Here is a 26,535-nt window from a genome sequence, read left to right as displayed (position 1 = left end):
TCTGCTCATGTAAGTACTTTAATCAGGCACTTTTTACTCAAAACATTTCTATGCATACGTATGAAAATTCAGAGCAACTTGGTTTTCCTCATACGGTACAATTTACACAAACAGCTTAGACAAACGTGGAATGTGAGTGGGGAGCATCTTCTGTATAAAACAACAAGGATCTGATCATTCATTCTCTCAAACAGGTAGAAGAGTGTTCACACAGCATTTGGTCACGGTCAGACAAAAATCCCTGTAGCCCAATTCATCAAGTCTTTTAGTTTTAGAAGTAATAAATTAAATCTTAAATACATTCGTCTTGCCAGTAAAAGTTACTGGTGACCTAATAGTGGGGATTTAAGCAAACATGACGCATAGAGGAGCACAAGATTAGGTTTTGTAAAGGTTAAAACATTAGTTTCCTTTTTATGTCTAAAGTCTCAGACATTAAAGATAAAGGACAACATCCAAAAATATTCAAACAGGTACTTAAATGTTCAATAAATCAAGACTAAATGGGTGAGTTTATAAATTGGTTAGATCAGATTTTTTCCCCCACTATGACAGATTTAACTGAGGAATGTCAGAGTTCTCTGGAATTATAAGGTTGCTGATAAATTTACATTTACCCCATATCCAACTGCTCAAATATCTATGACATGATTTGATTTGATTTTTTACAAATATTCATAAACTATATAATATGGGAACACTAAGGCTGACTGTGAGAAATGACATGGTTTTCCTTTTCCTCTGGATTCTTGTATGTTTTCTCATCACATTTGTACTGAATGGGTGGCTCTGCCTCTATGAATATTTACAGTAACTGTTTACAAAAATTCAAAAAGCATGAATTGGAGAGCTTTGTAATCACGACATTTGCCAGATCAAACCAAAATACAGTACAAACATGTAAACAGTACAAGCATCAAATATACAAATATATATATATATATATATATATATACTGAGGTTTATGCAACGTTTAGGCAGAGTTGCCTTTTTGTTTCTGAAACCCAGAGTATAAAAATATAGACATGATTCTGTACAAAATATTGACAACGTGGATGAATCTTCATTTGAATGTGCAAACTAACACAAATCATCAGAAGGATTTCTCTTTCCATCTTAAACACACACACACACACACACACACACACACAAACACACGCACACACACACAAACATAGAAGAAATAGTCCATTTTACTCATGTTGTCCAGTTTCTCTTTAAGCACCATGACTTTAGCTCTGTTTTAACTCAATCCCTGGAGATTGAGAACAAACAAGAGCCTCAACAGGTTCCTGTCTGCAGCCCCTGTGGACAAACAACAAAAACGAGTCTGGGGTAGCAGTGATTCATTTTCAAGTCTGCAAGTTAGCATTCAAATCCTCAGCTCTGCCTCCTCACTGTGTTCCAAATTGTGCTCGGTTGCGCTGATCAGTGATGCAGAAGGACCCTGCGAGACACTGAAAGGTGTGACTGCAGGAGAGCGAGCTGCTAGGGGAGAGAGAGACGGGGAAAAGCTTGGAGACATAGCAACTGACGAGATGGACCCATCTGAACTGAGGGGAGATCGTCGAAAAGAACCCAAGTGGGGGAATGTCCTGCCCACGGCGGGCTTTGGAGGTACAGTTTTTGCCCCCGGGTGAGCGACAGATGTGATGAGAGGTGGAGGGTCAATTCTTGACTCGGGCTTTGGTTTGTGATGGAATGATCTGCGAGGATGAGGAGGAGCCGTTTCGTCCTTTAAACGCGCTATTTCAGTAAAAACGTTAGCTAAAGGCTGGAACTGGGGACACCAGTTTAGCAAATAGTCCCAGTTATAGCTTCCTCTCAGCTCTTCATCACTGGCCACGATGGCTGTCAATGAACCATCCACAGCTGGTTTCCCATCCTGTGGGAACGTGTAATCTTTTGGGTGGGTAATGCTAAGTCCACGTCCAACACCCACATATCCGCCCCCCTCGTCCCTGTAGACAGGGACCTGGCCAGCTAGTAACGTACCATTAATGCTGCCCATTTTCTTCCCTCTGAACCAGTCTATCGAAGGTTCGCAGGACACATCTGATAGCTGATCTGCATCCTGCTGGATTCCAGAGTCTGGTCCTCGAGCAGAGATGCGCTCCTGCATGGAAGAGGAGATGCTTGACACCCGAGGGTGTTCATTAATCATTCTAATCTCATCGTCCTCTGCTGCCTCTGCCGATCCACGCCCACTGGAGTGGGAGGGATCCAGCGATCCTCCACGAGTGTACGGACCCACGTTGTTGCCCCGATCGGCTGCATATCCAGGAAGGGCCTGGTGGTAAATCATCTCATTAGCTGCTAGTTTTGTTTCTTCAAGCTTGTGCAACATCGTGTCTGAAACAGGTGCCTGTCTGTGTTTTTGCTGTTCCTTTTTGTGGCGCCTCAGTCTTACAAAAATTAGTGCCACTGCTATCATTATGAGAATGACGATGGTCCCGAGTGAAACAGCAACAACACTAATGAGCAGCGTATTCATATCAGTGGTGAGACCAAAGGAGGTGTGGGTGACATCGACGATAACTTTGGCTGCAGCTATGCGAGATGTCTCCAGAGGGCTGTGAGCTGTGATGTCCAATGTCATAAGACGTAGTTCTCTTTTAGAACGACTCCCGGGTGTACTGTGGCTGTCCATTCTTAAGGAAATTGCTCCCGAAGACCTGTTGACTTCAAAATAGGGTGACGCGTGTACTAAAGAGTAGAGGACAATACCATCCACACCTCCATCCTCGTCCTGGGCTTGTACTTTGCCGATTATCTGACCTTTCTTGGCTCCTTCAGGCACTTTGAATGAAAAGTCAGAGGAGGTGAAAACTGGATCATATTCATCCTCCCCTGTTACGTAAACCTGTACTGTTACGGTGGCAGAATAGTTGCCAGCATCCATGGCAACAGCTACAAAAGAGAAGGAGTTGAGTTTCTCAAAATCAAAACTACAGCGAGTCCGAACCTCCCCTGAAGTTTGGTTGATGAAGAAGGTCTCTTTGCCATCACTGGATTTGTCTAACATGTAGTACTTTAACTGTCCAAAAACGCCTTTGTCGTGGTCAACTGCGTGCAATACAGTCACTAAGGCATTCTGGGGTTTATTCTCCCTGATGCTCGCTGTTAAGAGTTTGAGGGGGAAAAAGGGCCGGTTATCGTTGATGTCTTTGACTTCGATACTCACTGGAGCCAAAGCGTACTGGCCTCGGCCGTCAGTAGCCTGGACAATCAGCACATGAGTTGATTGGCTCTCTCTGCCCAGAGCTCGCTGAAGTCGCAAGGCTCCTGTCCACCGGTCTACTTGGAAAAGCTCAGTCTCATCCCCGGAGCAGATGGAGTACTGAACCTCTCCATTGGGAGTGGAGTCTGGATCCGTGGCAGACAGATGCAGAATCTCCGTCCCTGCTGCCACACCCTCGCTCAACACTACGCTGTACTCTGCACGGCTGAAAGCTGGAGGGTTGTCATTGGTGTCCAGGACGCTGATGAGGATCAGCACGCTGGAGCTACGCTGAGGGATTCCACGGTCCGACACTACAACAGTTAAGTTATAACTTGGCACTGCTTCATAGTCCAACTCCTCCACCAGAATCAGGCTCCCGACTGTCTGGAAGCCATGGCCCTCCAAGTAACGCACGCTGCTTTCAATCTGGAAGGTGTTCCCTGAATTGCCACTGGCAATGGCAAAATCAAAACCACAGTTTTCCCGGTTTACGTCTCCATCCACAGCTTCTAGGGTCAAAATAGCTGAACCAGGAACGTCATCTTCAGACAAACTGGCTCGGTATTCCGACTGGTGGAAGATGGGGGCGTTGTCGTTGACATCGGTCACATGCACGTGGACGGTGGCGATGGATGAAAGGGATGGAGTGCCCTGGTCCTGGGCCTCAATGACCACGAGGATGGATGGATTCTCGGAATCAAACGCCGTTTTCTGATTGGCGAACAGAGTACCTGTGAGGTTAACAAAAGACACAGGACATAAACTCAGCGTTCACAATACAGAATTTTGACAAAAGCCAGAAAATGACTTTACCATTGCTTGGGTCGATGTAAAAGATGCCTTTAGTCGAGGACATCACCCTGTAGGTAATTTTGCCATTGTCCCCAGAGTCACGGTCTGTAGCCGTGACTGTGATGACTGCACTGCCTGCTGGGAGGTGTTCTGATACAGTCACCTAATGTCAGACACAGAGGACAGATATAGTCATGCACTGAGCTGACAATCATGCTAATCACCTGAGGCTGTAAAAGCAGCCGTACCTGATACACGTCTTGAGTGAAGGTGGGTGCATTGTCATTCACATCATCCACCAGCACGGTGAGGTTTGCCTCGCTGTGATGCTTCGAGTCAGATGTGCTGACAGTCACAGTGTACCATGTCCGTTCTTCATAGTCCAGAGGGCCTGTCAGCGACACGCCTCCTCCGTAACGATGGATCCCGAACATGTCTCGGCTATTCATATCCAAGGTTAATGTGTAGAAGAGGGCTGGGCCTGAGTCCACATCATTCCCTGTCACCTGGGTGATAACTGTGCCTATCAGAGTATCTGTATGTGCAGACCAGTAGGATAAATTAAGCCGAGTACAACAACAGCATGTATCTTTATGAGGACTTATTAACTTTTTGAGTGCATTGGCCAAATATACATGGAAATTTGGGAAAGGATTATTATAGTTTACTCTCCAGCCACCCCGAGTGATGCGCGTTAATTGTAAATCTGACTTACTCTCCGGCACATGAATCTCTTGAGGGAGGGGAATCATTGGGCTGTTGTCATTGAGGTCAGTAACAATGACAGTGAGGGTCGCAGAGCCAGCCAGTCGTGGGGTTCCCCTGTCTGTTGCTGTGACAACAAGCCTGAGTGCAAACATATATATAAGTGCCCGTGTCTTTACTCCCATGCAATTCTGTGGCGACTGGATGAACGAAATGACTCACTTGGTTTCTGTCCAGATCTCTCTATCCATGATGGCAGCGGTGGTGATGCTGCCAGTCAGTGGGTCAATCTTAAACAAGCCGCTCATGGACGATGACCTGAGAGAATAGATCACCTGACCATTTTGTCCTTGATCCAGGTCAACTGCAGCAACCTGCAGCAAATATGCGACAACACACAGTTTAACAATCGGGAAATGGAAAGTTAACCGGCAAATCTTATCTTTATGGCAAAAATTAGATTATGGTGTAAAATCTGGACCCATTGTCTTACACAGGGGTTCAGTTTCATACATATTTTTGCTCACTTAAGTGTGTGTGGAGGCGGCTACTGTACCTGGATAATGGGAAAATCATAACCCTGTGCCTCTCTAATGTAGGCTACATAATTTTGGAGTTGAAAGCGTGGCAAGTTGTCGTTGACATCCTGCAGGATTAAATTAACAGCCATGTACGAGCTGGAGGACGCCGATTCGGCTTTCACCACAAGGCGGAGTTTCGGAGTCTCCTCAAAGTCGAGCCCTTCAGATTTCTGCACCCAGATTTCACCTTATTGACAGAAATTAGATGAAAAGAAAGGAGGTTAAAAGAGGTTTTCAAAACACCACTATGGAGGGAATAATGCCATCTTGCTGAACTCACCAGTAATGGTATTTATTCCAAAAGATTGCAATCTATTTCCACTGAAAATACTGTAACTGATACCAATTTGAGAACCATCAGGGTACCGAGCCTGAGTCTGTGTGACCACTGTGCCTGTGAGATGAAAAAAATATATATATTAATATGCAATTACATATTTCATAGGGAAAATGTTTAATATCATCAAACCTTTGGAAGCATTCTCCTGCAGAGCGACATCTCGTGTTGTCCTGGAGAAGCGGATGCCTCTGTAGATCTGTTCCCTAAGGTAAATGATGACAACCCCCAGAGAGGACTGAGCCGGGTTGCCTTGGTCCATTGCCTGAACTATTAAAGTCCTCTGGCTTTGGGACAGAGTTTGCAGCTTCTCTGTAACTTGGATATCTCCTGTTAGAGAGTTGATGGTAAAACCCCTCACGGGGTTTGCAAAACGATAAAACACGGAGCCATTGGCCCCAAAGTCTTTGTCCTCTGCTCTCATGGTGGCCAGCACTCGACGACTGGACGCACTGCTGACGGAGACATTCACAATGAGTGGGTCTTGAATGAAGAAGGGAGCGTTGTCATTCACATCCTGGACAGCGATTGTCACCTCAGTGGTGGAGTTTAGAGGGTTTAAAGGGGAGGAGTCTGTGGCACACACTTTAAAGGTGTAAGAGGCAATTTTCTCTCTGTCTAGAGGTGCGGTTGTGATAATGCTTCCTGTGTCCTGGTCAATGATGAACATACTGTGTGAGCTACTGCTCATGAAGTAGAGAACGCGGCTGTTGGGGCCTTCATCCAGATCTGTTGCTTTCACATCGAGGACATGCGAGCCAATAGGAATATCTTCAGGAATGTCTGCAGTGTAGGCGCTGCTCTCAAACTGTGGGCTGTGATCGTTGATGTCCAGAATAGTCACCTCCACTGTAGCAATGCTGCTGAGGGCAGGGTGGCCCTGGTCCTGCGCTGTAATCGTTAACGTATATCCAGTTCTCATCTCCCTATCTAGAGGTCTGGAAGTGGACAACACCCCCGACATTCTGTCCAAGTGGAAATCTCCAGCTAAATCTCCAGCTGCAAGAGGAAGAACTGTAAGTTCTAACTGTCATGTCGTTAATTCACCGAATGTCAAAGAATGTCAAAATCACCTGAAATTTTGTAGTTTATGATGGCACTTTCTCCTGTGTCTTGGTCATTGGCCCTCAGGGTAAACAGAGGCATTGCATCCAGGTTTTCTGGAACCTCAATGTTGTAATAGAGACGCCCAAAGACGGGGGCATTGTCATTCTCATCAAGCACTCTGATTCTCACTGTGGCTTTGGCGTAATTAGGGGGGAGTCCTCCATCTTTTGCATAAACTGTGGGGAGAAAAAAAAACAGGTGACACTCCTTTTTGAATTTCTGAGGTACTTTTATTTGTGATGCTTTAGAATCTAACCTGTGACAGTGTAATACTCCTGCAGCTCCCGATCCAGTGACTTTGTGGTTGTTATTACACCTGTAACTGGGTTTATATTGAAATCCTCCTCTGCGATGCCGCCATATGTCACCTGTCCATTGGGTCCTAAAGAACAATAGACACAATGTTCATTAACTCTCATTCTATTAAGTGATGGTCTCCTTTATTTGGCTGCAACATTTCAACAAAGTGCAGAATTTAATTGGATCTTTATAGACAAATGACCTGTTCTGCTCTTATGTCGTAGTCAGGCATGTTTGAGAGGAGACTGTGCTCTCAATGCCAGATTGCATGATATCAGAATGGAGCCGGGCAAGCTTCACTGATTGTTTTTGGAAGGAAAGTTTATAATCCTTCTGTTTTATGTGCTTCTGACTAAGCCAGGGGGAATGCAAACTTTCTGTACACATCCCTTCCAACTGTGTTCAATTAAAACCAACTGTTAATGTAATCCAAATACACACTCAGCCATACACACAGCACACCAAGGCTGAAAAACATCACATGGAATTGTTAAAACAGAATCATTTCCATTACGTCTCTGGCCACATGGATATACGCACTCACACGAGCAGACACAAACACAGTCTCACCTTGGTCCAGATCAGAGGCAGATACTGTTAGCACTTCAGTTCCCGAAGGTCGGTTCTCAGAGATCTGGGCTTCATATTGGGTCTCCTCAAACCAGGGCACCTCGTCGTTCACATCAATCACGTGGACACACAGCAGCTGGGTAGATGACCGCTGGGGTATCCCATGATCCTCAGCGATTATTGTTAGGTTAAAGATGTCCTGGTCCTCGCGATCCAGAGGTTTGAAAATAGACAGAGAGCCTGTCGAAGAAAGGAGTCAGAGGTTTGATGTGAGGAGAGATTTCCTGTGTGTGTGCCTGTGTTTTATTACATCCTCTTTCAGAGAGGCCGTAACACACAATTGCAGTATAAAATGGCACTTTCCACTGTGCAGTTAAACAATGTATTTAAATTGTGAAGTTGGAGTGTGAGAGACAAATGAAAGCAAATCTCCTCCACAAACAAACAGTGTTACCTACCTGAGCGCTACCACCACCACCACCAGTGTTGTAAAGACCTACAATCTGGCCACAGTTTACAAGTTTTTTGGTTTTTTTCCTTTTTCCAATGGAAAATGCAGAAGCCATCACAAAACAAGCAGTAAACACAGTCTATGCATGCAAGGGTCAAGCCTGCCGTGCTCTGCAGAAATTACGAGACAACCCTGCCTTTTCATTATCTGAACCAAAAACAGGACAGCAAGCGGCAATGTAATTTCAATTTCACTGCTTTAAAATGTAAAAAAAAAGAGTCCTAAACCAGTTTTAGTTTAAACCTTTAGTTTTAGCATGTTTTTCCCTTTTTATCTTGTTGGGATTGGGATAATTTGCCCCTAAGCCTATAATCTTGCAGGAATTACAGGCTTGAATATTTTTCAGCAAATTTGACTTGACTGTGATCCTCCTGTATCCCTGTCCACTGATAACATGTGAGTAGAAAAAAAGGGACTGGGAAAGGGGAAGCTTTGAATATTTTCAATTCCAGCATTGTAAGTATGTACGTAAACTGTTTGTGGCGCCAACACTTTGGACTGTAGTGTGAGGTTTGCTGGCGTTGCTCGGACAACCAAACACACTTTGTTGTGCTATATAAATGAGACATTTCTAAAATGCCACGTTAGTCCTTTCATGGTGTTGTCTAATGCCCTAGATCAATTGTGTATTTACTGCCTTTGCTCCCAAAGTGAAATTAACGACCTCCACTTGGCCAGAGCCGTCTCTACTGTGGTAACTGCAGTGCCAGAGTAATGAAAACCAAGCATGCAGAGATGGTCATAGCTCTGCCATCACCATCTTCAATACAGAAGCAAACCAGGTGTGCAGAGGATCACCTCTGTCATCGTTCTCAAAAATAACCGCGATGCATGAAAAGACTTCAAGGTGAGCGCCCGTACTGGTTTAAAGCAGAAGTGACATGCATGACAGATCCTGAATGTTTCCATCCCTGAGCTGCTGCAGAGGGCTTTCAGTTGGAGGACTCGAGGGGGAAGGCGGAGTTAACTTTGACACGTGTCTTACACACCACAACAAAGCCCACAGGACGAAATGGCCCGAGGTCAGCCCCGACTAAGTGACAGTCTCGTGCAAACGCAGACGCACTCTTACTGTTACGCGCACAAACACACTCGCGCGTACGCTCAAACACATGTAACTGATCCCAGCTCTAATGGTTCCCAGAAGCCCAGGCAGGAGGTTCTTTGGTCTTTCATGGGAAGAGTTCCACAATAACAGATTATAGGCTTTGTGTATGTTTGTGTGCGGTTGTGTTTGCGTGCGTACTATTTTTCTGGCACACTGCTCTGACTGTCTAGCCTCCAATGAGGAGACATAAGTCATGAAAGGTGAAGCAAGCGTCTTGTGCTTAGATATAAGCAGTGTTTCACTGTACGAGAGCTTGTGTGAGAGGAAAGGTCTGGGGGGATGAGTTCACGTGCACGTAAATTTAAATTTAGATGAGCTGCAAATGCTTAAAAATAACTCTGGCATCGTTCTAATATAGAAAATAATTAGTACACAACATGTTCTTAAAATAGAAACATAGAAACTTACATAAAAGCTTTCAAAAAAATGTAAAGAAGTGTTCATATTATGCAAGTAGAATATTTTAGTGTGTAGAAGAACAAGTAGAGTTACAACAGCACCTTTAGACTTACCAGTATTGGGATTAAGGCTGAATTTTCCTCCAGTGTTGCCTGACTGGATCCTATAGGTCACTCTGCCATTTTCCCCTTCGTCTGCATCAGTGGCCATTACATACAGGGTCACGAAGCCAACTGGCTGGTCCTCCATGACACTAACGCTGGCAGGTGAGCGGAACACCGGAGGATTGTCGTTCTCGTCGGTTATGTATACCCTCGCAGTGACAGAACCCCAACGCCTCTGACTGGCATCATGGGCCGAGTCTGTTGCCTTCACAACCAGTAACAGGCTGGGGGTGACCTCGTGATCCAGCTCTTGCGCAATAGAGAGAACTCCAGTGGAAGAGTCCAGGGATAGGAGTCCATGTGTGTTTGGCCACTGGTGTAGAATCGAGTACGTTAACTGACTGTTGGGTTCGCTGCCATCTTTGTCCACGGCCTGAAATGTATAGACAGACGAGTCGGGCTCCGTGCTCTCAGATATGACAATAGTGATGGGATCCTCGGAGAATTGGGGGGCGTGGTCATTACTGTCCTCGACATCAATGTCCAGGTGAACCAAAGTGCTGCTCAGTGTGGCTTGGGAGAGGTCGTCTACCTCAATCTGGAGGGTGTAGTGGCTGTGTTGTTCATAGTCCAGGGGACGTGCCAGGAATACGTCTCCCGTCAGGCGGTCGACAACAAACGTTCCATCACTGTCCGTACCACCTATCACCGTGTAGGTCACCTCCCCGTCTTTAGAGATTTCTCCCCCGTGGTGGCGAACTGAGCCGATTACTGACCCGGGTGCAGTCTCCTCCACCGAATTGAAAGTTATCGAATGGGAACTAGAAGGAGGCCTGTTAATGCTGAGAACCTGAAATGAGGAAGCAATGGAATATTTGAATGGATTGTGGATTTTTAAGACAATATCTTATGGAAGTTTTGATGGATAAAAGAAAATATTCATGGACAAAGTGAACACAAATGCACTCAGACAGAACTGTTCTGTTGCCACTTTTCTGCTCTGCACAATAACAGCACTGCAGATTACACATTGTACAAGATTTCTATAAAACCCTTTAAGCATTGTGTTCATATGTTGGAAGAGCTTTGAAGGGAGGAACAGAACCAAGTAAGCAGGCAAATGTAAATTTTTTTTTCCGGATCTGACGGAAAATATGTGTTCTGAAAATAAATCGGTCCAGTTCGCCGCATCATTACTGGTTGTAGAAAGGAAATTACAGCAATATCTCAGTGGGTAAGAACAACAACATTTAACCCAATTAACCAATCATTAAGGTCTTTCTGTTTTTTTGTTTTTTTTTCGGAAATGAGAAAATGGAAAAATCTGTTCCTAAAAAGAGCTGTTTTGAGTTCAGATCTTAGGTACTCTCTAATTTAGTCAATACTGAATTACCTTTAATGGCGTGATTTACGTGTGTGTGTGCATCTCTGCCAATCATGTCAACAAAGTCCACTGTATTAAAAAAAAGTGTTGAAGTCATTGAGTATGACCTTGATCAGAGCAGTCTGCAGCTGGCCCTCATCATGAGGCAGCTGGGAGTATTTGATTCAGACCCACTTTTCCATTTGAGATAGAAATTTCCCATTTGAAAACTCACAGGGGAAGAAAAGGGAGGGGATGGGAGGGAAGCTTGTCAGAAGTGAGGCTGATATGTCTGCAGTTAGTCTGAGGGGCCCAGAGACATGAATCCTCTCAGCACTGAGCCTATTCTTTGATATTAAATAGGTGAGTGGTAAGGGTGTTTGTGCTGGATGGGCTCCAGTGAATGTCTGACCTGAACGGTGAGGGAGCAGGAGGTGCTGCGCGGAGGTTGTCCTCTGTCAGTCGCTGTCACCATCAGCGAGTACTCAGCACGGTCTGAGTGGCTGAGAGCGGAAGCTGAATGCAGCTCTCCGGAGTTTGGGTTCAGAGAAAAACGGTCGGCTCTGGGACCTTGGTAAGAGGAAAACATGCACTTGATACTTTCTTAAGCAAATTAAAATAATTTACAGAGTTAAATCATGGATTTCAATTCACGCTGGGATCTTGGACACAAACTTTTAAACTAGCATAAGGCCTAAAATTAACTATTTTATTAATAGAAAACAATCATTTAAAAAAAGCTAATGATCCCTTTCACAATCTGCTTTACACAGCATCTGTGCATACATAAATCAGCTCTTTCAGAACTTATTTTCCATAGAATCATGGTTATCTTGTCTTGGTGTAATATACCTGTCAAACTATAGAATACAGTGCCATTCTCTCCTTCATCTGGGTCTTTGGCTTGCAGCGTGCCCAGTAAAACCCCAGAAGCCTGACTTTCTGTCACCTAGGCAGAAAACAATAATACAAGTCAACAAAAATAGCAATAACATTTTTTTTGTCTGGTTTAGGTTGTCACCTGCAAAATGAGGTTTTTGCCAGACGGGCTGTGTGTAAACGCTGGGTCATTGTCATTGTCGTCAAGGACGGTGATGAAGGCGGTGCCCGTGGCGCTGCGGGGTGGAGAACCTCCATCTTGAACCAACACTATTAGCTGGTAACTCGACTGCTGCTCTCTGTCCAGAACCGTCTTTGTATTAATTTCACCTAGAGAGATGAACAAAAGAAGATTAATCAACTCCAGAGGACTGATGAAAACAGATGATTTGACTGAAGACTGAATGAAGGTTGCTTTTTAGTGATTTATCCACTTCACAGACCCAAAAATCTTTCTCATAGTTCTCATAGTTTATTTTCATATTGCAGAGTTCTTCAACTTAATAATTTATTCAAGAGTTAAACTATCTCTTAATAATACAATTACAAGGGCTGCGGAAAATATGCAGTTATACTAACCTGTGTGGGAGTTTATCTGGAAATGGCGGTCAGGGTGCAGGAACCGGTAGCTAAGGCGCCCATTGGGACCGCTGTCTCGATCTGTGGCGGACACGTGACCAAAACCGCTTCCTGCAGGCATGTTTTCTTTGACAGCCATAAAGACCCTGTCCTGTGTGAATCGCGGCGAGTTGTCGTTCTCATCAGTCACTGATATCCGCACTGTAGCACTGCCCGTTTTCTTTAACTGCCCGTGACCTTGGGTGGCCAGCACAGTCAGAAGATACATATCCTTGACTTCCCTGTCCAGGGTGCTCTTCACAAACAGCCAGCCGCTGTCGGAAGCGATACCAAAGGCTGCCGCATCTCCATCTGGACGGAGATGGTAGGATAGGGGACCAAAGTGACCTGTACCAGATGTTTCTCTGTTCAGAGCCCTGACCTGGAGGAAACGTTTGTTTATCGGCGTCCCCTCTTTTAACTCAACACGGTAGGTAAGGGTATCGAACACAGGGCCGTGATCATTTTCTGCTTGGACATGAACCACAAGTACAAAGGTAGCACTGAGCTGAGGTACTCCACTATCTTTAGCAATCACTTGGAGGTCATAACGAGGAGTACTTTCATAGTTGAGGCTCCCGACCAACCTGATCTCTCCACTGCTGCGATCAATGCTAAAGGTCCTCTGGGTTCCACTGGGAGAATAAAGATCAAAAGAGAGTTGGCCATTAGCTCCAGAGTCTTGATCTTCAGCTTGGACCCGATATACCACAGTTCCCATTTCCGTATGCTCTGGAAGCAATAGGGACTCATAGGGTGAAGGTGAAAACACAGGTGGGTTATCGTTGATGTCTGTGATGCTAATGTGGACACGGGTCTGGCCAAAGGCTGGAGGGTTACCGCTGCGGGCCTGCACTTCCAAATCAAGAGATGACTGGGCTTCATGATCCAGGGGCAGACTGGTTCTAAGGGCCCCTGTGTCAGGATCCACTGTAATGTATCCCACAGGGTCCCCAGAACTGATGGTGTAGGAGATATCCCGAGAGGAGTCTGAAAACATAGGAAGATGACAAAGAACAGAAGCCTGTCACTATAGCCCAGGAGGCCAGACCAGCAGCACTTAAGCAACTGTGTACTCCAAGATGTCATTTGTCATCTGTAACGTGAATACATAAACAAAGTCGGAAAATGGAATTTGTGATTGATGTTATTTGAGCATTCTGTGTGTATGCTGGCTCAGTGCCTATTGTTGGCAGGGAACAGGAAAGAAATGTGTATGTCATGAACGGTGCGCCCATAAACTGTGTGAGCAAATGAGAACAAAGTAAGCATCACACCTGTCTTCACACTGGCCTGGATGATGCCTACAACCGTTCCCCTCAGCACATCCTCAGCTATGGAGAAGTAGTAGTGAGCGTGTTCGAACACAGGTGGCGCCACCAGGCCTGCCACCACGCTGATGTTGACTCTGGCATTGGTGAGGGAAACCAGACCACCACCATCCTGGGCAGAGATTACCATCGGAATAACCGAATTGGCCTTCCCAAAAACGGACCGAGACAGGGAGATCACACCTGCAAATTCAAAACCACAGGCACGTTTCAAAGAGGCGTTTTTTGGTCACTCCTTATAAATCAAGCAAGAAAATATTGTTATAGAATGGGTGAGACTGTCAAGGGAGGAAAAAATCAATCAGTGTGTGTGAGGACTGTAAAAGTAGTCATGCCAACCTGTGTCTTTGTTGAGCGTAAAGTAAGGAGAGGCCCCTCCAGGTGCTGTTTTGTATGTAATTCTGCCATTCTCGCCCGAGTCGGGGTCATAGGCCATCACTCTGACAACAGATGTCCCAGGGGCGCTCTGCGTGCTCAGACTAACAGCGTAGTTGACCGGGTAAAAGGTAGGTCTGTTATCATTAATGTCAACCACATCTACCTTCACATAGGCTACCGAGCTCAATCCGCCCTGGCAGGGAAACAAAGAGAGACTCTGTTACACTTTCATATGCATTAAAACATACCCAAAAGAAGGTTTTAGGTCATATTAATGGTTTAAACCCAGTTTAAACCAGTTTAAATATACCTTTAACAGAGCTTATAAAGTGTCCCCATTAGTACTGACTTATTGTTACTAACAGAAATTTCTCGAGACCACTGGAGGATAAGACACCGTGGCACCATGAAAAACTTTGTGGAAAACATACTGTAGGTCTATTTCTCCAGACAGGGTCACACTAATGACAGAGGGATGCATTTTCATTGCTGAAAGTCTTATTTGGTTATTTGGTAACAGAATATGCTAGCTTTGGAGTAAACTTGTCACTTAAGGTTTTTATTTCCTACTTGGCTGCGCAAATCAAAGTGTTTTTCCTGCACAGTTGGCCATGTCTTTGCTTCCCGTCTGAAAAAGCCCTGTTTATAGTATTGCTCTGACTCAATGAATTTATAAGCCGTATTTCAAAATATGAAAACTCACCCCATCCACGGCAGTAACAGTAAAGTCAAAGCTGGCTGGCCCGTGATCCCTGTCGAGTACGGCAGTAGTGCAGATCTGGCCTGTCTCCTTGCCAATGGTGAACTGTGACGGAGAAGCACTTTTGATGCCAGAACTGAGGGAGTAGCTAATGGAGCCAAATGATCCTCCATCTGCATCTCTTGCGGTCACCTACAAGAAAGAAAAAAAAAAGATATCACTTAAACATTCCAATTTTGAGCATGAAAAGTGCATTAAAGTGGAGCGAATGTATGTCAGTCGCCAGTTTTTCCATAACCCTTAAGCAACTGTCATCAGAGGCATAGAAGAACGGGGGGCAATTGACAAGGCTAAAACTTAATGGGTAGTAGCCTGGTGTCTTTTGAAACTTTCTTTGGTTATTTCTGTAGGAGCCAAAGAGGATTTTTGGTGAAAGGGGGCTCTGAAGGAGGGTGGGTCAATGGAGGATGGCTTCTGCAGACCTTTGGAGGGCTGCCAGCAGAGAAAAGGGCCTCCAAAAGGAAAAGGAAAGCGTCTCTCTACAAAGGACCGTGACCTGAATGGCGGGGATACCACCAACAGACGCTTCGTTGCGTCGCTTTAGACCCTTAATATAAAGTCCTACTTGGCGTCTGGTTTTAATAATGCAGCACATCTATAGAGGGTTGCAACTGTGGGAGCTATAAAAGGACCTCATAAGCCATGAGCTGGGGAGCCAACTCAATTACTGCAAGATCTCCCAAAACCAATCAGATCGGGCCCCTGAGTCGCAGCTACATATAATTGTTTACAAGTGTTTGGCTCTGAATCACAGTTTAGGGTTAAGCCACACATGTTGATTAGAATTCTCCGTCCATCTTTTTGAAATAGATCTTTTTCGGAAAAAACTAATTGGAACAAAGGGGAAGCTCAACGATTGAGGTGCAGCAGGGAGCTTCCACAGAGACAGAGAACACTGCCAAAGAAAACATCTCCGTGCTTATCCCTTCATTCATTTGTTTGTTTGTTTTTTAATGGATGAGATGCGTAGGAGTGTGGGCAGATGGAAATTAGGAGATTTCATTTGAGGTGATGAAGGTGTTGGTGCAGCTTTTTAAACTTCAGTTCTTTCCTGAGCAGATGGCAAAGAGATGAACATGCCCCACATTCTGGACTGTGACGCCTGACAGAGGGTGAGCGGTGTGTAGGAGTCAGGGAGTTGTAAAGCTGGCAGGGACCCGATCCAAGGAGAAGAATAATAAACCACATGAGGAAAGGAGAAACCAAAGGCAATACAAGAAAGCCACTTCATCTTTTAACACATAGCGATGCTTTCTGTAATATTCTCTAATTCTGAAGAAAGATCAGGTATTCGTAGCCGCTCTGCAGCTTTATTTATTTATCAAGTGCCGTGTGGAGGAAAAGGTGAAGGCTCGTTTTGGCAGCCAAAGAGAAAAAGCTACCAAACTTTTGCAGGTGATCTGGAAAATATTTTCCTTTTTGAAACTGACCTTTTCCTGACAGGCGCATGGGGAGTGCATGTTGTTTTCAATTTGGCCACAGTTATTTGTTTAAAAAAGAAAAAGAGTTTTTAATAAATGTAATAACCAGAGGTTGATTACCACCAGAAGTAGTTGGATTAATTTTGAATAAGCAGTGACTGCTGTTTTAATTACACTTTCATTTCTAATTTAAAAGCAGCAAAACAGTGTCCTTATTTTCCAATAGTGCATAATTTACCAGCCACTCAAATGAAGGACATGTGGGACAATTAAAAATGAATTAGACTATTAACCAAGCCTGAAGCCATTAAGTCTGAAAGAATTAGGACTGGGTAAATGTGCCTACAAGCATGAAAGAGAGAAAAGCTTAAACTTGTACTTGTGTGTAAAATCAATTTTAAATGTCGATTTAGAAAAAGTTTTCTGTCGATTCCCTTCACGTTTCACTATGAAACATTGGTATTGGTATTATAAACAGAACATCTCAGGCGAGAAGTTGAAAAGATGCAATAAATGCAGAGGAAACAGCCAACGGTATTCTGTCCATATGCAAGAGTGGAGGATGGAATGAGCTGTTCTATCAATCTGAGGGGAGCAACATTTGGCCAACTCCTTTGTAAAACAAGCAGGGGGACGGTAGATGCTCGGAGCACATTGTGGGGTTTTTTTCCCGATAGAATCCAAACGCCTACAAGGAGAAACTTTCTGATTGACGTTCTAATCAAGAGAACAGTCTTCTTGGGAGAAAACCTCATGTCTTCACATATTTACGTGTAAGGCGTTCCAATTGAGCAATGACCCTGAGGCTTTTAAATGCAGCAAAATGTTCTGGCTGAGATTGTATTCAGACTCTCTTGTCTGAAAGGCAGCCAAGTTTGGAAATTAAGAAGCCCAAAATTTGGTGCTTTCTATTTTTAGAGCAAACTTTCCTTTACAGTGACATTTATGCTATAACTATATGACTGTTTCCTTCTGTCCTAGTATCATAAATATCTCTGGACCAAGTGAAAACATGTGGATTTGTGTGACCTTGTTGGGGCATGCAGGGGAAAAAATCATGTGATAACCTGCGAATGATGGAGAATCTAAGCCAAAGAGGCCAACAAAGAGTGAGATGCCCAAGAAGAAACGCAGCTTTTCGTCCTGCTCCTCATGTTTGTGCCCAGTCAAACAAATCTGTCTTGCATCTTCCTCAGTAAACCCAGCCAATCCAAATAGGTGCGCGTAAACCCAGAAAAATGTTTGCCGACGAGGAAATTATCGCACACATCAATCAGAAAGTGCGTGTAAACGGCCTTCTTTGTGTTCCTTAAGTGCACAAGCGAAGACACGAATGTGCAAACGCTGGGGGAAACAGTTCTTACTCATCATCCTCTTCTGATGCCTGCAGAGCAAAACAGAGATCAAGCCCATTCTACGGTGTGATTACAACAAAATATTTTTGTATTCGCCACAAGAAAGGAGTCACGTATGAAGCAGAAAATACTGGACTACATCTGTCAATCTCCCTCTCTCTGATGAGCAGAGCACTCTCGAGGGAAAGGAGACCCTGAACAACATTTTGGAGACTATTGAATAACCCAAAAAGGCAATCAAACTGTTCTTTACGGTCGATGAACAAGACCAAACCAATCAAAAACAGAAAAATCGTAGCAGAATTTAGCGTATTACGTCCAAACATGCACATTTGTTAAACTGGCTAAGTGGAATAAAGTCATTAGTCGGCGAAGGCACATATGAAAGCGGAGGCTCAGTATGGGATCTTGCAGAAAACTGGACTGAGAGTTGTTTTGAGTTTTCACAGCTGGTGTTAAGCCGCGCACACTCCTCTCCCCCTATTGTCTTGGCATCACTTCTAAGCAGAGCACAAATGAGGAGAAAGAGGTGGAGAGACGGCCTGAGGGCTTCTTACCCCCTTCCTTTCACAAAAGTAGCAGATAGGCATAATTTGTGACATGTCCACCACCACACTAAAGATCCAGGCGGAAAAAAAAATCCGCACCAGCCAAATGGAAGGAAGGAGCCCACACACTGTTGATGAAGAAAAAAAACCGAAACATTTGCCACACAGAGTGTTGTTTGGATTCGAACCAACCATGTGTGAAAGATTTTGGTGGTTACTCAGGAGACAAAAGGGCTGAAATCTTCGCTGCATAGTTTTAGACATATGTAAGGTTTATGAAATTGTGACATTTAATACCGTCAAAGCGGCCAGAGATGTCTGGCTACTCTGCATAAGTGCGATATAAGATAATGAAATTTCAAAGGAACTGAAAAAAAAAGTTGAAAATCATCCCAGAGGCCTTACTTTGTTCTTCCGACCAACCAAACCCTAAATTAAACTGATACTGTTGTCTACTTTTCCTAATGTATGCTACACGATACATAGAGTCAATAAAAACCATAAGCTCTTTGTCTCCAGCCCCGTTGTCCATGGAAAGGTCCAAATGTTGCCTGTATTGCAAATCTATGTTCAGAGCGTCAGCCAGCATATGTAGGAATGGTAATGAAATTCAGTCGAAGCACAATGAAAACGTACTTTGGGCGTTTAAATGTATGTGAAGGCCAATCCAGTCTACTTATTGGCACTGTGTGTCTGATTTTGAGATCTCTTGGTGACAAGTGCTGCGAGGGAGGACGGAGGTCATGGAAAGACTATTCAGTGATTCAGCTCACAGCACATTAAGCTTGTATCAAAAAGCATGTGTGAATGGATTTTACAGGGGCCATTCGGTGCCTACAGAAATATACAGTAAATATATACTGAAGGTTATATCAATACTTGTGGTCCAATGTCTTGCACATATGATTGATTTTATACTATTGCTTTGAGGAAGATTTTATATTTACATCCATTTACTACTAACAATCTGCTTTTAAAATGTTGCTAATATAAAAAAACCCCATCTATACAATCTATCCTGCAATCTACATAGATTTTTCTTTGAATAGTAACACTACCCCAAAATAAACACAACACCCCGACTGTAACACATTTCATCAGAATAAACATTTAGTCTTTGTGACGATTTTCCTGTCAAGGTGCTTTAGGTTAAATTGACATTGTTATGCAGACATGTATTCGTTATTAGCAAGTCAAATCCACAAAGCCTCCTGCAGTATCCCGGCATGACTTCACGCGAACAAACTCCTCCAGATGTCCATTAAAATACATTTGCAGAGTTGAGGTATCCCCGTGGAACGCCTTATAACTGTCAGGATCGGTCACTGTCTTAATCGCGCCGAATTTTTCCAAAAACATGCATGCATGTGCCAGTCAAATCATCCCTCGCTGAATCTTGACTGTACAAGAGAAACAACTGTCCTCGTAGGGTTAATGGTTTCAACCTATAGAGCCATATACGAATACTGAAATGATCTATTGCAGATGGACTGAAGAATAAACATGACAACAGATAATATTTCACAGCAAGTATGCTAGCATAAATACTGTAGCTGTCATCTGCCTTTGAACACATCTATAGCAGAAAAAAAACAGATTGCCAAGATTATGACCCTCAAAGGTCAGAGCTATTGGGCTGTTTTTTCTTTCCCAGGACTGCCCCGGGTACAATCTGACACAAAGAGACTAGTAGGTATTCATTTCTAAATCAACAATTTTTCCAGGAGCTGCAGCTTATCATCTGTCTCTGCGCAGCACCCGTATTAATGGCGGCAGGTTAGCGCGCTGTAAGGTCCACATATCTGGCAGAGGAAGAGAGGGGAGGTGGTGTAGTACACAGACGTATAACAACGCTCGGTGCTAAGAGTGCAGACACGCTACAGGATAAGGTTTCTGTCTCCTTCCTTTCGTTTCACACATCACTCAACATAACTACTGCACGGCTGGAAAAAAAAAACGGTTAGTCAAAACATCTGACAGACTCAGCACGGTCCGTATGTTGATGAATGCAACGAGATATAATGGGCAACCTAAACACACCGTGTACTATTTTCCTACTGGAAATATTTCTTTCTGCAACAGAACAGGGTTTTATACATTTCAACAAGGGTGAAACCAAAGCGAGAGGTTTGACTTTGGTCAGCAGACATCTGTGTCAAGAAAAGTATGAAACCTTACGACTTGGGGTTGAAGTTTCCAACCCGAGATGAGCAGACCCAGTCTAGGCTTCTTTATAACATTTTTGTCCTCATCGACCTCCATTAACCAGGCACACCATCAGTGAGACTGACAGAATCAACACAACTCATAACTCTTATGTTTAACATAAACATGTCAGACCTGCCTCAAAGAGTTCCAAGAGAGGAAAAAAAAAAACACATTTTCTCTCACAACAGTCCCTCTTTGTAGTTCGCAATTTTCAAGATGTCACAAACTTGTTGGAACTTAAATACTGGTCTTTTTTTTTTTTTTTAAACTTTCATTAGACCTTTTTTTTTCCTTTTTACTCTCAAACTGAAGCGTCTGTCTTTCATCTCCATCTTACATCTGGAAGTGATTAGCCATCAAACCATTTAAGGAGAGGGGGCTTTCAGAGAGGCAAAATGAGCTGTGAGGAGACATATCGTGGAAAGGAAAGGAGACCTGAATGGAGAGAAGGTGCATTCAGGAGCAGGGACAGATTGCCATTTCTGTTTTCATATGAGATGTAGAGGTCGATTAATTACAAATTACTTCCATATTGATAACTGAACGCCTACTGAAGTTGGATATTCCTATACAGCTGCTAAAGATTTAAGTCACCAAAGTGGAATGCAGCACCTTGGAAATAGCTTTAAGGTGATTTTAAAAGCCCCCTGATGTGGACTAACCCAGTCAGTGTTCGATATGACACTCGAGTCCAACAGGCTAACTGGGAGGATTTGATTTGTAGCTGTTATGCGGTTTTGAAAAGGGATGAAAATAAAAAGCATCACTTAGAACAAAATCTCACATGAAAATGCAAAACAATGTAAAGGGTCCTGGGAACAGCAATTCAGGAAGTGTGCCTTTTTACTTCAAGCCTTTTCTTCCGATTAAAGAAATGCCATTCATAAAGGCTAAGATAAACAGTAACTCAATGGGTTACAATAAATAACCTCCGCACACCCACTAACGTAAGTACTGAAGCCATTAAAGAGCCAATCAAACCCACACAACATCCGCTGGAAGTGGTGAACTGAAGTTTGAAGCTTGCTTAGGAGCTACACTCTCAGAAGTCTTCCTCCAAGGAAGCTAATCTCACATCAAATACTGGTGGAGCCAGACCTGTCAGGCTCTATCACAGCTCTGTTTCAGCAAGTCCTTTCTTTCACAACCATCCAATGGCTGTGCTCGGCTCTGGCCTGCTGAGGAAAGCCAGGCGGTGGATCCCAGGGTTTGGGTAAGTGGGAGGGGAGCTAATATGAACCATTCAAAGCATGTGGGGGTGCAGGAGCACTGATGTGGGCTAGGCCAGTACTACAGCTGCATGCAGTGGGTGGGAGAATGCCCACTGAGCGTGGCGTGCGTAAATAAAGTACACATGTGGTTGCAGAGCCAGGCTAGACCCTGGTTCCCAGAGCTCCAAATAGAGATCCAGATATTTGATTGTTCATGGCGTTTGTCCTCATGTCCTTGTGCAAAGCAGGTTTACAGCAGCATAACATTCTAATGAAGCGGTCTCCCAATTAAAAAAAAATATTCACAACCTGCAAAACAAACCTGGCTCGATCCAATTTGTGAGCTGGCGCAGACTTGACGTTTCCTGATTAAACCTCTCAGTATGAGGAGTATTCGCATGCTGATGCCATCCCATTTCACTGTCATATATTATCTCCAAAGTTTATGGTTTCAGCGACTGTACGGAAGAGCTGGTGTTGAAACAGCCTGTCAGAGCCACTTACATCAGTGATTTAAAAGATAAATAAATCAATAGATCATCGTTACAGTGCTTACATTCCCTATGAACGCATCAGGCTGTGGCTCCACTGAGTGACGGTTTGGATTAGTCCTTCATTTTCTCACCCTAAACAGCAGCTGTCCAATAATGAGGAACCTGACAGATCTTCCTGTTGTGACATGCCTTTGGATACAATTTAGTGCCTTATCTATAATTCCGCTGCCATGTTACATCAACATTTTCCTTTATTATTCTTGACGGATGAAAGGATCTGTCAGCTCGAATATCCTTTCTTCAACAAGAATAGAAGTTTCCCTGTAAACCGGGAGGAGAAGTGAAAAGAATGAAAAGATCGGTTTACATAGTCAACGTTAAAAAATACAGGGACTCTTTGCTAAAGAGAAACGACATCCTCTTTTGAGTGGCTGTCTAATAAAGTGGCTAAAGAGCGGCTAACAAAAGGAAAACGATCAGATGTCTTCAGTAATAAGGAAAAAAGCTGTTTATTAGGCAACACATGAAATCATAGTAATCAGCACTGTGTTATTCTATTCTAAAAGGCCACATTTGAAAAATCATTTTGTACATCATCAACAAGTAAACTAATAATGCTGTTTAATGAGCTGCTGCAGACGAGGGCATTGAAAAACGGCTACACACAGTCGGAGAAACTTACAACTTCCAATGGTGTCCAACTTTTGCCTCCCGTGTCCAGAGATGAAAAATTGGGTGTTGGGGGGGGTATCTGGTTGAGTTGGGGCACTGAGGTCACAAAAACCTCGTGGAATCACATATAAACAGAGTTTGTCACCGACTGATAAACATTACAAAAGAATGAAGTCAGACCGTGCAAAGGCTCTGGCGCACCGCTTCTCCACTGGAGTCTGTTTAACTGTAAGCTCGGTCCTGAAGGGAGTCGTCTCTGCCTCAGATGTGGATTGGACATATAATGACAACACATTCTGGCAGTGGAAATCCTCCAGAGAGCCGAGTGTCTGTTTGGATCTCATTCCTTTGTTTCACCGAGTCACATAATTACGAGTCAACAGAGATTCATCCCGGGCAGGAAAGGGAACGGCGCACAGATTGACAGACGAGTGCACGCGAACACATGTGATGCGTCCTGTAACTTTCCAAACGGTTCCCTGCCAACAACAAACAACAGCTGCTCTTCACATAAAACAACGTCACGCCGAGATGGATCGAATCGCCGCCACGGCGTCACGACCGCACCTTTTTATCTGGGTTTGAAAGCTGCTGGAAACTATGAGGCAGATTTTGCCGTGTTTCCACAACCAAACGCACCGTTACGTCGGAACTGTTTCCTTTCTCTTTTTTTGGTGGGGGGGCAATATTTGAATGTTTACCATCTCAGATGTTCCCACTGATTCACTGGCATTCTTCTGCACACGAGCCTCCCAAAAAATAGGTGGGTTTCATTTCCTCATTGGGGTATTTATTTAGTTCTCTCCAAAATATTTGGGCGATAGAGTAATTATATTTTATCTTGTATACATGTCCAGTCCCCTCCTTCATGTGATTCATTTCAAACAATTCCTTCTGAGTATACATAAGGTAGTCACTGAGCACTTCAGTTGTTTCTCAGACCAAAAGGGACTTCCACAGTAAACATGTCATCCACACGATTACACTCACGCAGACCCCTGAAGAAGGAACACGCACGGGTTACAACGAAACATCTATTTGAACAATAAAAACAGTTTGGAGTTATACAAAAGCCGAGGATGGTGCAGGGGATTCCTCGTGATGCCGCTCACACCTCAAACCCACCTCACACACTTGTCCCTCGGGGGTCCGAACAGGTAGCTTTTTGTTTAAGTGAGGGTGATCTGGACAGTCTGTGTTTGTTGTTCATTGCTAGTGCAGCTATGCGAGTGATTGCCGTCAGGCGACTTTGTGAAAAGTGTTAGTAAGTTCACCCCAAATAAGAGAAGAAAAAAAAACTAAATCATCAAATCAGGATCTGGAAGCTTCATCAATAACTGAAGCACACATGTGGAGTTCTTCACAGGAAAACAAGAGAACGTGATATAAATCACAGATAAATTGGCCTCAAAATTCCCCCACAGGACTCTTGCATTTTTCCAACTTCTAATGTTCTTTCGAGTTTGTAATTAAAGACTGCTCTGATGATCTGAGGTATTATATTATAGGGCATCTCAGAGCAGCAAATTATCTTCAAATACGCCACGAAGAGAAACCCATTTATTAACAAAAGAGTGAAGCCAAGACACAACATTTCATCGAGTGCCTTGCTGTGTTATGGAACAGTTCTGCTGTCATCTCCAGGCTGCATTCGGAGCTTCATAAAACACAGCTTTCAGTTGTTTTCTGTGCTCCGTAAAGTTGCGGTTTTTATTCTAAGACCAATAAAAATGTGCCAGTCCTGAACGGATTAATAACGTCCTCATGAGAATTGGGGTTGTGGTTACAGTCACACCACCTAGAACTGATAAAAACAAATAAATAAACAAACAAATAAATAAACAAACAAATAAATAAAGCTGTCTGCTGATGACAGCATCTTTATCACTTCTTTTTCATTAAAGCTTAAATCATGCCAGATGTTCCTCCTCAACTTCTGACCGAATAAATTAATGCTGGCGTAATCAAATTCTTCAGTCTGGGATCTTTTTAGGAAGGTCACGGTTCACGCTTTTAGGTCTAACATGTGACTTTCAGATATAACAAATGATATCTCACACCAAGAAAAAAAAATCCAGTTAGGGCGCAGTTTCGGCTCCAACGACTTCTAAAGCGCAAAAATGCTAAAGCTAAAGTTTGAACAGTGTTGGATTCATTTTAGTGTCGCTGCTGATGCTCCAAACATGCGATTTTAATCAAGTGGTGTTCATGCAAATGAACACCACTTTTTCCTTAAGTTTTCAGTATGCAATTAAAAAAAAGAACAATTCAAAAGATCACGCCGGACAAACATGCTTATAACTCACTTACAAGGTTGCACATAAACGTATTTTATTCCTCACTGAAATGCTTTGTTTGAAAAATAATCCAATTACACAAGGCCAAGACTGTTAAAACCAGCTGGCAATGGAACTATTTGTGGTTGAGAAACTCATTACTCTACATTAGGGTCAGTGTCCTTTTTCAGCTATAGTTCAGTTAACTAAATAATTTATAGTCATCTATTATAGTCAAAGATATTAGTCTTTCAACCATGTCCATAATTGTTCAACAAATTATCCAATTAAAGCCCTGTTTGAGGACATTACGCAGGCGCTGAATGGGTTACTATGTTATATCCTGCTGGGAGACCCTGCGCACCAACCTCTGTGAGCTCGTGTTGAGCGCTTTGACTTTAGACCTCTGTGACAATGGCAGAAATAAATCACAGTTTTCCAAAGAAGGATTTATTGGTGGGGTGGAATGTGTGACTGCATGACCTCACAGACACAACAAAGGTCAAAGGTCACCGTTTCGCTGCATGAATGAGGACAGAGGAGATGCAAGGATGCAATCAATGTCCCCAAATAAAGCAGGGAAAAGTAAAAGATGAATGTTTAGCCGTGGATTAAAGGAATCAGCTTCACTAAAGTTAATTGTCAACTGTTGGACTAGCGTCTGTGTCGTAACCCTTAGCATTGTATGCGCTTTACGTTACAGGCGTAACAACGAAACTATTGAGAACAAAAGCTGACAATAGCTTTCAGGCTCGTGTTTTAGGCCAGCACATAGGAGGCAGGCTGAGCGATGGGCTGCGAGAGCAGTAGAACAAACAGCAGGAGGGGTCTCAGATCAAAGAAAGGTGTAGGATGTGTAATGATGGAGGCTTATAGGCCATTCCTGTAGAGGGGAGGATAATATATCCAAAAGACATATGGTCCTGGCTTCATTTTCTTTCTGCATTCTGTAACAAGAGAGGAGGGAAGACGAATGGTGTCGCTGGCTTTGCGGCACTGCTGTAAATGGCAGAGCCTCCCTGCACCAGTCAAAGGAAGAAGCATCTATAGATAAACAAATTAAACAAATTGAACTAATAAAGGAGGAGATGTTATTAAAATATAAGAGAAGAGGTCCAAAGTCGCCTTTAAAAAAAAACAGGAAGACTGTTTTTATCACTCTAAGCTTGGTGCCTGCTCCCTGCATGCTTAAAGCAAGTGTGAGACTTTAAAGCTAAGAACTTTAGTGATTGAGCCCAGTCTTGAATTCTGGGGAGATAAAAGCGACCCAGTTGAGCATCAGGC

General features: G+C 43.6%; 1 protein-coding gene across 1 annotated transcript in view; it reads right to left on the bottom strand.

Annotated features, from left to right (window-relative positions):
- LOC130535081 (protocadherin-16-like) overlaps nt 1-26,535 on the bottom strand; it is a 53,066-nt gene continuing 26,531 nt past the window's right edge. The window contains exons 3-21 of the mRNA XM_057049914.1: nt 15,010-15,198; nt 14,268-14,499; nt 13,875-14,111; nt 12,559-13,587; nt 12,122-12,309; nt 11,953-12,049; nt 11,513-11,670; nt 9,747-10,587; nt 7,616-7,855; nt 7,002-7,127; nt 6,712-6,921; nt 5,771-6,637; nt 5,582-5,695; nt 5,277-5,488; nt 4,943-5,094; nt 4,731-4,861; nt 4,264-4,550; nt 4,037-4,178; nt 1-3,954 (exon numbers count right to left, since the gene is read on the bottom strand). Coding sequence (XP_056905894.1) covers nt 1,373-3,954; nt 4,037-4,178; nt 4,264-4,550; nt 4,731-4,861; nt 4,943-5,094; nt 5,277-5,488; nt 5,582-5,695; nt 5,771-6,637; nt 6,712-6,921; nt 7,002-7,127; nt 7,616-7,855; nt 9,747-10,587; nt 11,513-11,670; nt 11,953-12,049; nt 12,122-12,309; nt 12,559-13,587; nt 13,875-14,111; nt 14,268-14,499; nt 15,010-15,198 — 8,034 coding nt within the window. The 3' untranslated portion in view covers nt 1-1,372. The remainder of the gene's footprint in view (nt 3,955-4,036; nt 4,179-4,263; nt 4,551-4,730; nt 4,862-4,942; nt 5,095-5,276; nt 5,489-5,581; nt 5,696-5,770; nt 6,638-6,711; nt 6,922-7,001; nt 7,128-7,615; nt 7,856-9,746; nt 10,588-11,512; nt 11,671-11,952; nt 12,050-12,121; nt 12,310-12,558; nt 13,588-13,874; nt 14,112-14,267; nt 14,500-15,009; nt 15,199-26,535) is intronic.

This window comes from Takifugu flavidus, chromosome 12, assembly GCF_003711565.1.
Source record: "Takifugu flavidus isolate HTHZ2018 chromosome 12, ASM371156v2, whole genome shotgun sequence".
NCBI lineage: Eukaryota > Metazoa > Chordata > Actinopteri > Tetraodontiformes > Tetraodontidae > Takifugu > Takifugu flavidus.
The sequence above is the reverse complement of the archived record's forward strand: the minus strand, read 5'-3'. Positions and strand labels throughout refer to the sequence as shown.